Source organism: Falco punctatus (assembly GCF_963210335.1).
Source record: "Falco punctatus genome assembly, chromosome: 3".
In the NCBI taxonomy this organism is placed as follows: domain Eukaryota; kingdom Metazoa; phylum Chordata; class Aves; order Falconiformes; family Falconidae; genus Falco; species Falco punctatus.
In genome coordinates, this window is record NC_137582.1 from 116,896,245 (window position 1) to 116,911,688 (window position 15,444).

Sequence of the window (15,444 nt, forward strand, 5' to 3'; positions counted from 1 at the left end):
CTCTTGGACTGATAATTTCACTGAAAAGAAAAACACCCTTCCCTCCCTAGGGGCAAACTGCACTGTTGTTATTTTACAGATTAAAATAGGGACTGTGCAGTGTGACCCTGTACATCACAGCTGAGCACAGTGGAGGAAGCTGCTTTCATGTGCTTGGCCACAAAAAGGGAGAATTCCTAAACAGATCCCTTCTATACAAATATCAGTTAGGCCCAGAAAGTCACGCTGAATGATTTATTAATCATTTATTATCCCTCCAGCACTGAACAAGACGACCATCCTTTCCTTGAAACACCCACAGATAAAAAATTCCTTAACTCAAGACATTAAATAAGATGTCCTTGCACCAGGCCTTGTTCCACCCTGGTGCTCAGGGAATACGGTCCACGCTTTTTGACACCCATGTGTCGAAATACAGCTTCCTGGGTGCAACTGAGCCAAAGGGTCTGCTGCTGAGCCAGAAGCTCCACCTCCGGCCATGGGCGGTTACCTTTGAACAGGTTCTTTTCCTCTGCTGCTCACTGTGTCTCGTTCATGAACCAGCGACACAGAGCATGACTCCAAGGACTGTGAGCAGCATTCCTGCTGCAACCCCTATAGAAATGAAAAACAATATACTGGGAACATGCACAATTCAATGCCAGTCACTCAGATCATCTCATTGCTAAATACAGCGTGCTCAGATGCCATGGTAAACAGGACAGCATAAATGTCTAGACAGATATGACCTGGACCAGAGGAGTTCTGAAGGGGTTGGATGGTTGGACTGCCCATGTACATTGAGCAAAGCATGTTTGTAAGAAAATGTTGCTGCTGATGTATATCTGGCTAGCAAGAACCAGGCTTAAACAACAAAGAAAGGCTTTAGTGTATTCCTACAGCTGTTGCGCTGGCTCCTGGTGTTCTTAAGTTTTCAAGTTTCCTGCCATTTTCTCACTTTCTGAGCAGGGTAATGTTACTGTAGGATGTAAGGGAAGGAAAGGATGGGTATTAACATTTGGGGGCTTATGGGATGCTCTTTTTCCATGGTGGGCATATTATTTAGTGCTTCTCTTACAGTTAAATAACTAGTTAGGTAAAGGCTCAGGCCTCTAAGCTCTGTTAGCTTAGAACAGCCAGTTCTATCTTCACATTTACTAACCCTGCCCACAAGTCCATTTCACTTCCCTTTTGGGTTCTGTAGCAAGAACTGCTGCTTAACTAGTTAAAGCCCTTGGTGGGTATTTGCTGTTCTTCAGGAACCAGAGGGTAGCCCAAACTATTAAGTCAGCAAATAGATGTAGGAGATGATGTGTTTGAAGTGTGACTTACTTTTACCACCAATGTCTTCTCCCAGAATCTTCCCAGTCACCAGCGTGACTATCAAAGCCAGGGAGTTACAGAGCGGTACTGCCAGGGACATATCTGAAATTGAACAGTTTTAACACAGTTCACAAATGGATAATCTTGTACACATTGTAAGACACTGTTTTGTGATTATGGCAAGACAGCTGCTTGATGTTTAGCTGAATCGCCAGACTAATCAATAGCACTGATCCTCCCAAAATCCCAAATAACCCACTCCAGAAAAGCAACGAGAACTAACCTGCTGATGCCAAGGTGAGGTAGAAGAGGAGAGATCCACCTTGATTGAGCAGAAATGGCACCATGTACTGCAGGAAGAACATGAGCCTGTCAATTGCTGCTTGCAAACCCACCATGCGCACCCCCAGTAAGTGGGCAATGAAGGACCCCAGACCCACTCGCACTGTGCTGTGTTTGGCAGCAGCAATGTGGCACTCTAGTGATTCCGCTGCTAGTCACAACCTGCTCAATGCCTTAGTTCCCCAGCCTGCAGAAGGCAGACTGTGGTTATTTCATGCAAAATATGAGGGTTAATGACCTGCTGCCTGCAAAAGCGGTCTCAGTTCTGCACAGGAAGAGGCAGCGCTATAGGCAACTAAATGAAATATTACTGAGGTTAAAGAATTCTGATGATAAATAGAATATTTAAGTATCAAGTCCAGAAGTAAAGAGGTAGGAGTGATCCCAAAGGCAGCCTGACACCCTCCTACCTCCCTGGCCCCAGAGCCCGGACAAAGTTGCACCTTGTAGTTGAGGCCCAGGAAGCAGACGAAGTCTTACCTTGTAGTTGAGGCCCAGGAAGCGGATCTCAGCCAGCAGCTGCTGCAGGCGGCCCTGGCACTGCACCTCCTCCAGCCCCGCCGCACCTGTGCGCAGGAACGGCCCGGTGCTGCCCCACAGCACGGCCACCAGCACCAGCACCACTGCCTCTCCTGTGGCACAGCCTGAGCTCAGTGGCCTGATGGCCCCAGGGGAACACCAGCCCTGCCATCACCACCCTGAGAGGGCCCGCACCGGGTCAACCTGTCCTCATCTCCCCACAGAGGGCCTGGCCAGGCTCATTGCCACCCCCCAGCAGGAACAGCCTCCCCCAGCCCAGCTCACTGCTGTCTCCCATCATGAAGGTCCCCACTCAGGCCCTGCTGCCGCATCCCTCTCAGAGAAACACCCTGCAGCAAGCCCAGCCTGCTGCAGCATCCCCCTCAGGAAAGGCCCCTAGCAGGGCCCGGCCTGCGGCCACACTCCCCCGAGGGAAAGCAGCAGAGCCAGCCAACATGGCCACATCCCCCCTCAGGGAAGGCCCCGCTGCAGGCCCGGCCTACGGCCACGCTCTCCCCTCAGCGAACGCCTCACAGGCAACCCAAGCCCAGAGCCACATCCCCCCTCAGGGAAGACCCCCACAAAAGCGGTGGCTGTTTCCCTTCCTAAGAGAAACCCCCTCTACTCCCCTCAGGGCCGACCCTTCCCCGCCCAGCAGCGCTCTCCCCTCAGCCCCGGAAGCTCACCCACGGGCGCCATAGCGACGGTGACGTATTTCCGCTCTGCGCGCCCTCTGACCCGGAAGTGCCAGTGCGGCTCTCTCGCCACAGCGCTGCCGCCATGGTGAGGAGAGGGGATGGAGCGGGGGCTGTTTTTCGGGTAGTGACTGGTGACCGGGCGGTGTAGGGCCGCCGGGACGGGGATCCAGGGCCGCGGGGCCGTGGGGGGCGGCGGATTGCCGCCCCCCACGGCCCCGCGGCCCTGGATCCCCGTCCCGGCGGCCTCGGCCGCGTCTGGCCTGAAGCATTAAATGGTGTCTCCCCCCTCGCAGAAGCCGATCCTGCTGCAGGGCCATGAGCGCTCCATCACGCAAATCAAGTACAACCGCGAGGGAGACCTGCTTTTCACCGTGGCCAAGGATCCCGTGAGTGCGGCGGGCCCTGCTCCCCTCCCCTGTTGAAAGCTAACCCTCACCGCGGTAATTAATCAGTCGCGTTAATTAATCCGGCTGGTAAGAGGGGTGCTGGCTTGTTTTCTTCTCCCAGATTGTCAACGTTTGGTATTCAGTGAATGGAGAGAGGCTGGGTACCTACAATGGCCACACAGGAGCCGTCTGGTGTGTGGATGCAGACTGTATCCTTTGATCGTAGAAACCAGTTTGTCCCGGATTTTTCTTTACAGTGATTCACTTGAGGTGATTCCTCCCAACTGCTGTGTTGTTTTTTCTTGAAGAGGAGCACGGGGACAATACAGTGCATTGAACTCTTCCGCTGTCTTTCACTTACTCTGTCTTCTGGGTACTGTTTTTTTCCCCCAGGCTGGAATAACACATTCAGTGTGCCCCATCTGCCCCCATTTGTGCATCACTGCTTTTGTTGTTGTGGCCCTGGGAGATTGGGGAAGGTGCCTTGAGTTGCACAAGGTCTTTGGTCTCCAAAGGGTGCGTTAATGCAACAGCTGGAGCCTTTTTCTTTAACATTTCAAAAGGAAAATTGTGGATTTTGTAATGGGAACACTTAGCCTCTGTGTCTGCTTGCACTGGAGTGTTGTTAGTCCTGGAATGGATGTTGCCCAATATCTGATAGGGCTTCTTACTTGTGTTTATAAGTATTCCCATGGTATCTAGACAGCAGCTTTTGGGGCTGAGAACATACTGATATTCCTTAACCGGTGACGTAGGGGACACACGACATGTGCTCACTGGCTCTGCAGATAACAGCTGTCGGCTCTGGGACTGTGAAACAGGTAAGACTTTTCCCACACAGCTGCGTTTGTGTCCCAGCTTTGTCCTGCTGTGAAGTCCACTAAACTGGCAGGACGTGGTGGCAGCATACACACGTGCTTGTTCATCCCCCTGAAAGAGGTCTGAATCCTAACTTGGACTGCTGGAGGGGACAGGGTTTGTGTATGTGCCTGGTTTCTGGTGAATATGTAGTGAATTGACTTACTTTACCACCCAAGTAGTCAAAATGTGCAGTGAGAGCTTGCAGGTCGCCAAACTTGCTTGTCAGCTGCGCCCAGTGCTCTCATCCTCCCCCTGACCCTGCCGTTCAGCTGATCTTTGTCATTAACCTTGCAATCAAATACCCAGTGAAGTGTCGTTTTCTACTCTGCGTTCAGGAAAGCAGCTCGCTCTAGTGAAGACAAGCTCAGCGGTGAGGACGTGTGGGTTCGACTTCGGAGGAAACATCATCATGTTTTCCACGGACAAGCAGATGGGATATCAGTGTTTCGTGAGCTTCTTTGATCTCCGGGACCCCAGCCAGATTGGTGAGGAACCCAGGCCAGCACTGGCACCAGGGAATAAGGGGAAGTGTTGATTGCTGGAGCCAGTGTCACTGTGTCTCTCTGTCTCCTTCCTTCCTTCCTGCAGAGAACAACGAGCCTTACATGAAAATTCCCTGCAGTGACTCCAAAATCACTAGTGCTGTGTGGGGCCCTCTGGGAGAGTTCATCATCGCAGGACATGAGAGCGGAGAGCTGAACCAGTTCAGTGCCAAGGTCAGTCTGATAAGGAACAGCATCTCCCCGGGCAGCAGTGCTTGGGGGAGGATATCACAGCATTCCTGGTGTGGTCATGGGACAGAATATGGCCTTTTTGGCTCGAACCAGCAGCCTTATGGAAGGATAGTTAAAATATGCGGCTCCCTTGAGCAAGGCCGACGTACCAACATCTGCCCTGCAGCTGACAGTGACATCTCCTACATTTTCTTTTAATGGGGAAGTCGCATGTACACTCACTTTGCCTGCCAGCACGCTGAAACTGCCTTCTTCACCCTTCAGTCAGGGGAGCAGCTTTCAAACATCAAGGAGCACACCAAGCAAATCAACGATATTCAGACCTCCAGGGACATGACCATGTTCATCACTGCCTCCAAGGACAACACGGCCAAGGTGAGGCCTCCCACCAGAAATGCAGGGGACTGTTGATATTTGCTTGCAGGACTTTTGCTCGGAGACGTGGCTATTGCAGAGGTTTGCTCCTTAGAAATTTGAGTAAGGGGAAAGTTTGGTGTGAAAGGGGAGATGCACCCTGTGGAATTAACGGCCAAGTATTGAAAACAACATTGCCAAAATATGTCTGCAGTGTGCTACCTCCAAAAAGTGATAGAGGCGAGATATATCTTAGGTCAGTATTTTGGGGAAATATTTTTGGGATTTGGGTGCCCATGAGCAACTGTAGGGGTAACATCTGCCCAGGTGAGGCCTAGCAGCCAGATTTGTGCGAGTTAATTGGGTTGCCGGCCCTCCTGCAGAATAAATTTCTCCCTTTTGCCTCCTAGCTATTTGATTGCACGACACTCGAGCATTTGAAGACGTTCCGGACAGAGCGACCGGTGAACTCTGCTGCACTCTCCCCCATTTTTGATCACGTAAGAATGAGCTCGCTCGTTGTCACGATTTTACTGTGACTTGCCTCAGATAGCTGGAATACGGAGTGTTACCAGCTCAGCTAGAAAAAAACATCACTGTGGAATGGGTCTGGGGAGCTTTGCTGCAGTCTGGTGCAGGGAACAAAGCTTTGTGTCCTCTGATCTTCAGATGTGTCTGGGAGGTGGGAACTTCGTGGGGCTGGAGTCAGGCCTGCTCATGAGTTTGCGGGATCTGCTGGGTTAGTAGGAGGCTTCCCCAAAGTTTGGCTTCCTCCTCTCCTGGCTCCTGCTGAGCGTGTGGAGTGAGCAGCACTGAAGCGTTGTGGCTTCTGTCCGTTGCAGGTTGTGCTTGGTGGTGGGCAAGAGGCCATGGATGTAACCACAACCTCCACCAGGATTGGAAAATTTGAGGCAAGGTTGGTCCTTTTCCTCTGGCAGGGCTGAATCCTCACTCCTGACAGCCCAGGGTTCTCTTCTCAGAGCATCTTGCATCATTAAACTTGCAGACCTTTTTTGAGGAACCCCTGATTGTGTCCCTAACCAAACTCCCAACTTCCTGAGGTAATTTAAATCTTCCTTCTCCCAGGTTCTTCCACTTGGCTTTTGAAGAAGAGTTTGGCAGAGTGAAGGGTCACTTTGGTCCGATAAATAGCGTTGCATTTCACCCCGATGGGAAGAGGTGAGGATCTCTGTGGGTCTTGCAGGGTGCCCCAGTCAAGCCAGGCCCACCTGTTGGTTAGGATGTGGCTAGGCTCACAGGAGCTCTGCAGTGGGAATGGAGCAAGCACCTTCCTTAATTCTCCCATTCCAGCCCTGCTGCCTTCCCCCAGGCTGACCAGGGGGTTCATTTAGGCCCTATTGCACAGCTTGGCTGCATCACTGATTGTTTTGTTTTGTCTTGTGACTCCTTTATCAGATTTTGGGGGGCATTGTGAGAACAAACCTCACCACTATTTGGTATAAACCTGGAGGCAGCGAGGTTCTGACAACATCAGTGATTTTATCTTTGTCTTTCCTCCTGTAGTTACAGCAGCGGGGGTGAGGATGGCTACGTTCGCATCCATTACTTCGATCCCCAATACTTTGAGTTTGAATTTGAAGCTTAAAGGAGGACTTCCCCTCCTCTTCCCTCCTGCGGTCCATCGACTCCTGCACAGAACTGTTGTAAGGCCTGAAGTTACTCCACTCCGCAGGAGGCAGCGGGAAGCAGTTAGCAGCAAACTCGGGGGGCTGTGTGAAGGTGGGGAGCTAGAAACCCAACCGGCTCCAAAGGGCAGGACTGGCTTTCACCGGAGGTAGAGGGAAGGCAAGGGAGGGAGCTGGGCTGGCTGCCTGCCTGCCCCTGGGGATATGCTGACTTCCTGCCCTGCTGGGCATATTTATATATCAGGGGAGAAAAAAGATCATCAGGAAATAAACAGAAATCTTTTATAAACACAAGGAAAAGCAACTCTGATTTTGGTTTGGCTTTTTTTTGGGGGCTGGAACAGAATTAACCTGAGTGCTTTGCTTTCCTGGCTCTGTTGGTGGTGCCTGGCTCCCCACCCATGGGCAGACAGTGCCTCTGTCCGCCCTAGCTTAACTCTTTCCCGGGGAGGATCTGCAGCTGTCGTTCGGGTCCAGCCCTGAAGTGTGAACAGGCTGGAAGCGCAGCAGCCAGTCATTGTTTTCCAGATGACACACACGCACCCAGTTCTGGTGCTTTGTTTATTTGCTGGACTGACCCTGAGCCAGCTTTCCTCATGAAACAGTTATTTCCTGCGCTAGTACGCTGGTGTTGCAAATCCTCATCCTTCCAGCCCTGTCGCCCTGTGTCTGTCTGTCCGGAGGGGTGGTTTGTATCTCTTTCCTTCCCCGAAACTGGGTTCAAGGGCAGATTTCCTGGGCTGGCTCCCAGCTTGGAGAAATTCTATGATTTCATGGCTGATGCAACACATGAACTGCAGTCAGCGTGCCCTTTGTGGAGGGGGCCTCGTGACTTTAGTGTGTTTTGCTGCTTCGGTTTTGCTGTGCTGACTGTGCCTGGCAGCCGGGCAGGGGCTGTGAGCCTGGCACGCCGTGGTGGGAGCTGCCAGAGGCTGATGCTGCTGGGCACATCGACCTCCCGCTGCCTTCTCCACCAGCGGTCCAGGTGAAATCCCGCTGGGGAGGGAGCAGGCTGCTCCTGCCCCGACGTAAGCGCGGAAAGCAGATATGGGCTGTGAGAGAGACCACTTTACTGAAACAAGCTCAGTCTGTGCAGCCCAGAGGCTACAAAAAGGGTCTGTCCACCCCATCCTGGAGTTTTCCTCCAGGCTCCGCAGGGCCTGTGTCCTGCACAGCGCTTCCTGCGGAAAGCTGCAGTGTCGCGTTGGCCCGGCAGCCCGTGGGGACTGGATTACCGCATTGCCCACGCTGCCGTTCATCTTCCGTTCTCTGTCTGGGCAGCGGGGTCAGAGAGGGACCGGCTCAACCTGCTCTCCACGCTCTCCTTGACTGGGGGGTCGCCCCCCTCTGCTAACCGCTGGACCTCTGCCCAGGCCTCGTCCAGGTACTGGGATGAACGGATCCATCGGAAGAATAAACCTAGGAGAGAAGGGGCTGTGTGTTGTCTCAGCTGTGCCGTAGCCCTGGCGAGAGAGGGAAAAGCAGAGCATTCCCTCACCCAGCCCAGCTCAGAGCTGAAGGTGGGTTTGGAGGGCACCGGACCCAGCTCACCCTGCCAGAGCTGGATGCTCTGGGGCTCGACAGAGGGCCAGATGACCAGGGCGTTGTGCGAGTAGAGGGGGTTCAGGTACTTCTTCTTCTCCCCAGGTTGGTTCAGCCAGGCCCAGAGGGCATGCGTGCTCTCCCTCACTTTACACAGGCACCTGCCAGAGAGTTGAGAAGCGTTTCAGCTCCTCCCAGGGGGCCTGGGGTTACCCAGGCTATGACCGGGAGGGCTTCACTCTGCCCCATCTGACAGGGTCTGCGCCAGGGGCACAGTGGTGACCGCGGCATTGCTCCTAAGGGACAGTGCTGTCCCCGCTTCCCACCCACTTGCCTCTCTTTCTCGTTGTTGCAGAGGAAGGTGCCGTAGGCAGAGGCGTAGGCGTTGTCGAAAAGGGTGAGGAGGAGATGCTCACTGAACTCCAGAGAGAAGGGGAACTGGCGGCTCAGCTGCCACACGCAGTCGAGGAAGAGGAGGAAGAGCGGCGCCTCCTGCTTCAGCCGGGCGTGGGAGTAGGCAGAGCGGGCGCAGCGGAGGTGGAAGGGGTGGCCAGCCTGTGGGACCCCCGAGGGGGAATAACTGGGGTGAAGAGGAGTGGGGGGAGTGCCCAGCCAGGCTGGGGTCCCCAGCCCCCTTGGGACTGCTGGTCTCACCTCAATCCACTCCCGCTCCAGCAGCCCCTGGAAGCCTGCCAGCGTGCGGCAGGACGGGTCCAGGATCACCTGGGCCAGCGCCGTCACCAGCAGCGTCGTGTCCGTCCCCTCCGCCCCGTGGACCAGCACGCTGGCCTCCTCCCTGCGGGCAAGCGCGGACAGTTGGGGCGATGCTGGTGAGCCCGGGGTGATGCCCGAGGTTCGTGCTGTGTTGAGAGCTTTGAAAGGGGGCAAGAGGGGGCCGTGGGGCAGCAGCCCCCCCCTTACCTGTCCAGGCACTGTGCGGCCAGGCAGGCTGTGCTCAGGGCTGCCTTGACGTGGCTCAGCCAGCGGCAGCTCTCCAGCCGGCTCAGCCACCGGTCCATGTTGATTGAGGTGTCATTGCAGGCTTCCACCAGTTTAATAAAGCTCTCCTGCAGCGGGCGGCCTCTGGGAGGGGAGGAGAGCGCTGTCAGGGGCTTGGTGAGTCTTGCAGGGGGCTGGAGTCCCCATGCCATCAGCAGGGCAGTGTGACCACCCATGTCACGAGAGCGCCAGGCCTCAGCACAGCCCCTCACCTCTCCAAGGGCCGGTGCAGCCTCCTCCACTGCGGGTAGGAGGACTTGGGCTCCGTGCCCCCCCCCATCATCCGAGCCTGCTTCGCCGCCTGGGCCGACCGCGTGTCAATGATAAAGCCTCGCTCCCCCTCATCCAGGATGGTCCCCAGCAGCATCTCATCCTCACGACAGCGCTTTCGGTTGGGGCCCGTCAGTGGCTGGCTGCTGCGGAGCATCGCCTGCGGGGTGAGGGCCAGCGGGCAGTGGGGGGACCCTGTGGGGTTGGGGGGCTTAGAGCCACCCCAGGGCTGGCAGTGGTGGGAGAGGAGACAAGGGGCAGAACAGGGAGGTGGACTCACGGTGCCGTTCTTGCAGTGGTAATAGCTGAGGACGGGGAATCGCCCGCCCTGCCGGAAACGGGCAGCCTTCTGCAAGGTGTCATCGTCCACCGCTGCCGGCACGATGACGGTGGGAGGGTACGTGGGGCAGGTGGTGAAATCACGGTTCACATCGCTCAGCCGCCACTGGCTTGTCTGGGGGGGAGGGGGGCTGCCTTGGGTGCCGTCTTGGCTGTGTGAGCCCCAGTGGGCAGCCCAGCATGGTGGGGGGGAGTCGCTTCTGCCCCCAGCCCAGCCGTCTCCCTCCCTTCCAGGCTCACCTGTGAGGCGATCCGTTGGAAGTACTGCTCGAGAGGGAAAAGGTGCCATCCTTCCTCGAGCTTCAGGCTCTGGGGTCTGTAGAAGAATGGGTACATCATCATCACGGAGTCCACCGAGGAGAGAGCCTGGAGCGAGAGCAAAGGTGGAGCTGGTCACGGGCAGGGGGTGCGGATCAGAGCACAGAGGTGGCTCAGAAAGTCCCCACCATGTCCCCAGGGCTCTGCAAACCCTGGGTCTGTTCCCTACTCCTGGCCACATCCCAGCCGAGAGCGAGGGCTGGGGGGGCAGGCGCTGGCACCAGCAGCCCCGCTGGCACCCGGTGCCAACGCTGCCCGGCCCGGGAGCAGAGTGTTTACCCATGTTAATGACAGACCAAGAGCAAACACTGCAGGCGGCCGCTTTCCCCTGCCAACCCTTTGCACCCTGGGCAAGGCTCCGGGAGCTCACCTCGATGGAGCTGGCGATGTTGAGACACTCCTCCATGCCCGGGATCTCCAGCTGCAGCACCTTCAGGTCTTTGCACCGGAGCGTGATGGTGCCGGAGGAGCCAGCGATCCTGGGGGAGGCAGGGGGGGCTCAGGACCAGCTGTAGGTCCATGTACGCAGAGACAGCGCCGAGCTGCCCTCTCCCCCCGGGAGAGCCAAGCGGGGCGAAGCAAAAGGGCTGTGCCGGTGCGGGATCGCTGGCTCTCATCCGGCACCGGGGGCTCGCCTGTCTGAAGCCAAGATTTCCAGCATCTCCCTGGGGCCCGGTGGGCACGGCGGTGGTTAGCACAAAGCCGGGTGCTGCCAGCTGGGTTAGCAGAGCCGAGAGAGCATTAAAAGCCAAACCTGGTGTCTCGTGGGGAGTCATTAGTCCGGGGGGGCTGGTACCAGCCTAAATTCTGCACTCTGAGGCACGGAGAAGAAGAGGAGGTCAATGGCCGGTGCCGCGAGCGTCGCCCGGCGTGGGCCATGGGGAAGAGGAGGGACGAGGCTCAGCAGGCAGCGCCATGGGGTGCCCGTGCCCTGCCGCCGGGAGAGCAGTGGGGGATCTCCTCCAGCTAAGGCAGGGGTGACACTGATAGAAAGGACCGCAGGGACAGCCGTGGGGACAGACCCACCTCTTCTCCACGGCATCCACGTTGCGGATGAGCAGCCAGAGCTCCAGGGTGCCGGGCTGGCTGTCCCCCCCGGGGCAGGAGGAGAGGAGCAGGTGGTGGCTGGTGATGCACAGGGTGCCCTTCACGGCCGGCAGCCCCACGCACGACAGCAGCACGCTCTCCACCGTCGCCGTCTTGATCAGCTCGGAGAACTCCATGGCGGTGCTGGCAGCCAGGCACAGGACCTGCTGCCGCAAGGCCGGAGGGAGAAAGGGGAAATCCTGCAGCGACAGCCCAGCCCGCAAACCCTCTTCCCTCTGCGTCACACGGGGCCCTATAGCCTCACCCCCCTCTTCGTGTTTACATTGTCACCTACAGCCTACAGAGCTTCCTCGCTGCAAAATGCGGGGAGTGCCATGTTTCCTCCCCCAGCAATGCTGTCACTGCAGATGGGGAAACTGAGGCACTGGCTGAGGGGGCTGAGCTGGTGCCAGGCTCCCCAGCAGTGCCCAGACCCCAAGCTGGGTACCCTGCACCCCACGCCAGCTGTGCTGCATGCGGGGGGTGGGGGGGGTGGGGGGTGGTAGCTGGTGCCACTGCAACCGCTGTCTTGCAGGGAGCAGCTCGGGGTCCTTCGCTGCCCGCCATGGGGCCTGCCATGCCCGGGCTGTACGGTGCTGAGCACCGCCAGCACCCCAGCACAGCCTGAACCTGGCTCCCAGGGTGCTGGGGGGCTCTGCCTGCACCCACAGCCCCCCGTGGCCCTGGGGATGGAGCCAAGTGCCCTGGGCGAGGAGGAGGAGGAGGAGGAGGAGGGTGAGCAGCTGGCAGCAGTGCCTGCTGTGGCCACCCCAGTGCTTACCTGCTCGGGCTCGGTGCAGGCAGGGACCGCGGGGTGCGAGTGGGAGATGTTGGGGTGCAAGTGGGAGATGGGGTGACCTCGGGGTGCAAGCGGGGATCTCAGGGTGCAAGCAGGAAACTGCTGGGTATAAGCAGGGGAGCTCGGCATGCAAGCAGAGAGCCTGGGGTGCAAGTGGGGGACTTTGGGGTGCAAGCAAGGCTCTCGGGGTGCGAGCGGGAGACTGTGGGGTGCACGGGAGACCTTGGGGTGCAAGCAGGGGACCTCAGAGTGCGAAGAGTGCACTCAGAGGGCATGGGGAGGGGAGCTCAGGGTGCGAGCAGGGATCTCGGGGTGCAAGCAGGAGAGCTCAGGGTGCGAGCGGGGACCCCGGGGTGTGAGTGGGGACCCCAGGGTGCGAGCGGGGACCCCGGGGTGCGAGCTGGGACCGCACACCCGGCGGGGCCGGCGGGGCCGGCGGATGTCGGGGTTAAGGTGGCCCGGCCCGGGGCGGCTCCGCCGGCGGGGCCGGGATGGGCGATGGTCTCCCGGGCTGGGGGGGGGGAAGGGGGGGTCACCGCGTGGGGTGCGACAGCGAGGGGACACGCAGGGGGCGTGGGGAGGGACACGCGGGGGCTGGCAGCGCAGCAGGGGCGCTGCACGCAGGGTTTCGGGGACGGGGGGGGCTGTCCCCGGGGCAGGCGGCGCCGGTGGGGCGCGGGCCAGTCCCGTAACCCCCCCACGCTGCCCCCGGCCCGCCCCGGGCAGCGCTTGCAGCACCGGGCAGGGCGGCGAGGGGGGGGGACGGGGGGGAGCGGCCAGATCCTGACTCGGTTCCACCTTAAGGGCCCGGCCGGGATGCGGGACACCAGCTGCCCCCCGGCTCCTCGCCCCGTGTCCCGCCCCGTCCCCCCCCCCCCCCCCCCCGCCCGGTTTCTTTTTCCGTCCTTGGGCTGTTTTTGCGGCCCCCCCCGGTGCGAGAGGGCGGCTTCGCCCGGGGATAAATCATCCCCGCTCCTCCTTGCCAGTGTGTCCCGGTGAAGGCTTCCTCCAGGGAAACGGGGAGACTCCTCCCAGCTGGAGACAATAATGCTAAAAAAGACAAGAAAAGGAAAAAACAACAGTAAGAAAAAAAAAAAAAAAAGAAACCAAAACGAACAAACCCAAATAACCCCTCCTTTGCGCTCCTCTGGATAAGGAAAGTTCCTGCCCGTTGGAATTGCCCTCGACATCCCCAACCCTTATCGTCCTGGGGGTGCTGGTGGCCAGGGTGCTCCTCACTCTGCAGGTGCAGGGGGCAGAACCTCTGTCTACCTGGGGGCTTTGGGGGGGGGGGGGTCCCAAGGGTGCTGCCATGCCCTTCGGCCAGCTGAAGTTCAAGGAGCTGGGCGAGGAGGAGCCCACCTGGGAGCAGGAGAGCCTGGACGGCGTGAAGGCGCTGGCGGCCAAGTTGAAGCTGCAGACACGGAGACCCTCCTACCTGGAGTGGGAAGCCCGGGTGAGGGGGCAGCCCTGGTGCAGTCGGACCCCCGGGGGGACGTGGGGGGCACGGCAGGGCCCTGGGCACCCTGAGGATGAGCAGGATGGCAGCGTCTGTGGCTTCGCCACCATGGAGGCGGCGCTGGAGTGGCTCAGGATGGAGCTGGTGAGTAGTTGCTGGTGGGGTGGGAGACACAAGGGGTGGGCAAGGGCTGAGCCCCCAGGCAGGGACAGGAGGCAAGAGGGGTGGGCAAGGGCTGAGCCCCCAGGCAGGGATGGGTGGGCAAGGGCTGAGCCCCAAAGCAGGGACTAGAGGCACGAGGGGTGAGCGAGGGGTGAGCCCCCAGGCAGGGACAGGGACCGGAGGCACGAGGGGTGGGCAAGAGCTGAGCCCCCAGGCAGGGACGGGGCCACAGGGCTCCTTCGTGCGGAGGGAGGACTGGCAGCCCGGCTTCACACAACAGCGATGGGATGTGCCCGGGCCAGGGTGCTCCAGCCGCTCCAGCCATGGCACGCTGCTTTGCTCCTCTGCTCAGCACAGCCGGTGCGTGTGGATTTTTGCAAGGCACATGTGACACTGCGGTGCTGCAGCTCTGCCCCTGTCCCCTTGCCCAGCGCTGGGGGTCACAGCTCTGTCAGGGGTCTGCACTTGTCACCCCCTCCTGCCTGCTCTGCTGGTGGCACGGCTGTGGTGGACTTCATTGGTGTGGCACAGCCTTGGTGACTTCCATGGGGTGACCCCGGCAGCGAAAGCCAGGCGGGTACAAACCCACGGGTGCCTGAGCTGACCCTGGGCTGTGACCCTGGCACCGACCATGTGCCAGCCCTTGGACAGTGTGTGGGCTCCCCAGGGCCACGTGTGCGTGTGGTCCCCCGTGGGTTTGTGCCCTGGGCAAGCCCCAGCCCTGCTGCATGTGGTCCCTGGTGGGTTTGTGCCCTGGGCAAGCCGCAGCCCTGCTGCCCCACCACCCCCACTGCCTGGGCAGCTGCCCCAGCGGCCGGTCCGGCTCTGGCCCTGATGCCCACCTCCCCGTGCAGCAGGAGATGCAGGCTGTGGACCAGCGCCTGGCACAGCAGCTGATGCGCCTGCGGGCGCAGCTGCACCGGCTGAAGGTGGAGCAGGCCTGCCACCAGCACAAGGAGATGCTGGATGATGCCACCTTCGGCCTCGAGGGCTGTGAGGAAGACTCGGATCTGCTCTGCAACATCCCCCCCAAGGCTGCCTTCCTGCTCTCCACGCCGCTCAAGCACATCGGCGTCACCCGCATGAACATCAACTCCCGACGGTTCTCCCTCTGCTGAGCGTGGCAGGACCCTGCAAAGTGCTCAGTACCAAGCCTGGATGGGAGCCTTGCAGGCACCCATGGGTGCATCCAGACCTGGTTGGGCTCAGGGATCCCTCCACAAATGCCTTGGGGACTGTAGAGCTGCTGCCAGGGCTGCCCCCCCTTAGGGCAGGCGGTGCTGAGCCTGTGCTGCCAGCCCTGCCCCAGGGGCAATGCCAATGCCACCAGTCCCATCAAGCACAGGGTGTTTTGGGGCACCCAGTGCTCTGTCCCTAATGATGGTGGGGTCAACCACAGTGGAAAAATGTGGGGTGCAGCCCATTGAGAAGGAATAAAAGGAGGTGAAGGCGAGAGCTGATGTTTTCTCTTTATTTTTGCATGCCCCTGGGCACCTGCCTTTGCCTCCAGATCTGGCTCCCAGCCCTTCACTGTGGGGGATGTGGGGGTGGCAGGGGGGTCCGTGTTGCCATCGCCCCTTCCCTGGCTGCTCCCAGGACTCTGGCTCACAGGGTGGGTGGTTTCTCAT

The 15,444-nt window shown here is 59.0% G+C and overlaps 4 protein-coding genes across 6 annotated transcripts; 2 read left to right on the forward strand and 2 right to left on the reverse strand.

Annotated features, from left to right (window-relative positions):
- Positions 1 to 220: 220 nt before the first annotated feature.
- Positions 221 to 2,972, reverse strand: TMEM234 (transmembrane protein 234). The gene is made up of 5 exons (XM_080378483.1): positions 2,850 to 2,972; positions 2,125 to 2,276; positions 1,586 to 1,652; positions 1,312 to 1,404; positions 221 to 594 (listed from the first exon to the last, which is right to left on the reverse strand). Exons 1-5 carry the CDS (start codon positions 2,860 to 2,862, stop codon positions 533 to 535), a joined length of 387 nt encoding a protein of 128 aa, XP_080234609.1. The 5' UTR covers positions 2,863 to 2,972; the 3' UTR covers positions 221 to 532.
- On the forward strand, positions 2,845 to 7,144 carry EIF3I (eukaryotic translation initiation factor 3 subunit I). Its single transcript, XM_080378476.1, has 11 exons — positions 2,845 to 2,946; positions 3,155 to 3,247; positions 3,369 to 3,456; positions 4,003 to 4,068; positions 4,444 to 4,593; positions 4,697 to 4,824; positions 5,107 to 5,217; positions 5,607 to 5,696; positions 6,039 to 6,112; positions 6,283 to 6,375; positions 6,721 to 7,144. Exons 1-11 carry the CDS (start codon positions 2,944 to 2,946, stop codon positions 6,800 to 6,802), a joined length of 978 nt encoding a protein of 325 aa, XP_080234602.1. The 5' UTR covers positions 2,845 to 2,943; the 3' UTR covers positions 6,803 to 7,144.
- Positions 7,145 to 7,890: 746 nt separating this feature from the next.
- LOC308060127 (myotubularin-related protein 9-like) lies at positions 7,891 to 12,558 on the reverse strand. 2 transcript variants are annotated; one of them, XM_080378441.1, is made up of 12 exons: positions 12,178 to 12,558; positions 11,337 to 11,560; positions 11,065 to 11,124; positions 10,681 to 10,789; positions 10,233 to 10,358; positions 9,934 to 10,107; positions 9,596 to 9,813; positions 9,306 to 9,467; positions 9,039 to 9,180; positions 8,719 to 8,939; positions 8,394 to 8,545; positions 7,891 to 8,261 (listed from the first exon to the last, which is right to left on the reverse strand). In XM_080378441.1, exons 1-12 carry the CDS (start codon positions 12,322 to 12,324, stop codon positions 8,098 to 8,100), a joined length of 1,899 nt encoding a protein of 632 aa, XP_080234567.1. In that variant the 5' UTR covers positions 12,325 to 12,558; the 3' UTR covers positions 7,891 to 8,097. The 2 variants fall into 2 exon arrangements, with proteins under 2 accessions (XP_080234567.1, XP_080234568.1); XM_080378442.1 differs by lacking the exon at positions 11,065 to 11,124.
- Positions 12,559 to 13,498: 940 nt separating this feature from the next.
- Positions 13,499 to 15,269, forward strand: FAM167B (family with sequence similarity 167 member B). Of its 2 annotated transcripts, none has more exons than XM_080378479.1 (2): positions 13,499 to 13,798; positions 14,671 to 15,269. In XM_080378479.1, the coding sequence occupies exons 1-2, from the start codon at positions 13,508 to 13,510 to the stop codon at positions 14,932 to 14,934; spliced, it is 555 nt and encodes a 184-aa protein (XP_080234605.1). In that variant the 5' UTR covers positions 13,499 to 13,507; the 3' UTR covers positions 14,935 to 15,269. The 2 variants fall into 2 exon arrangements, with proteins under 2 accessions (XP_080234605.1, XP_080234606.1); XM_080378480.1 differs by having other exon boundaries at positions 14,674 to 15,269.
- Positions 15,270 to 15,444: the final 175 nt, after the last annotated feature.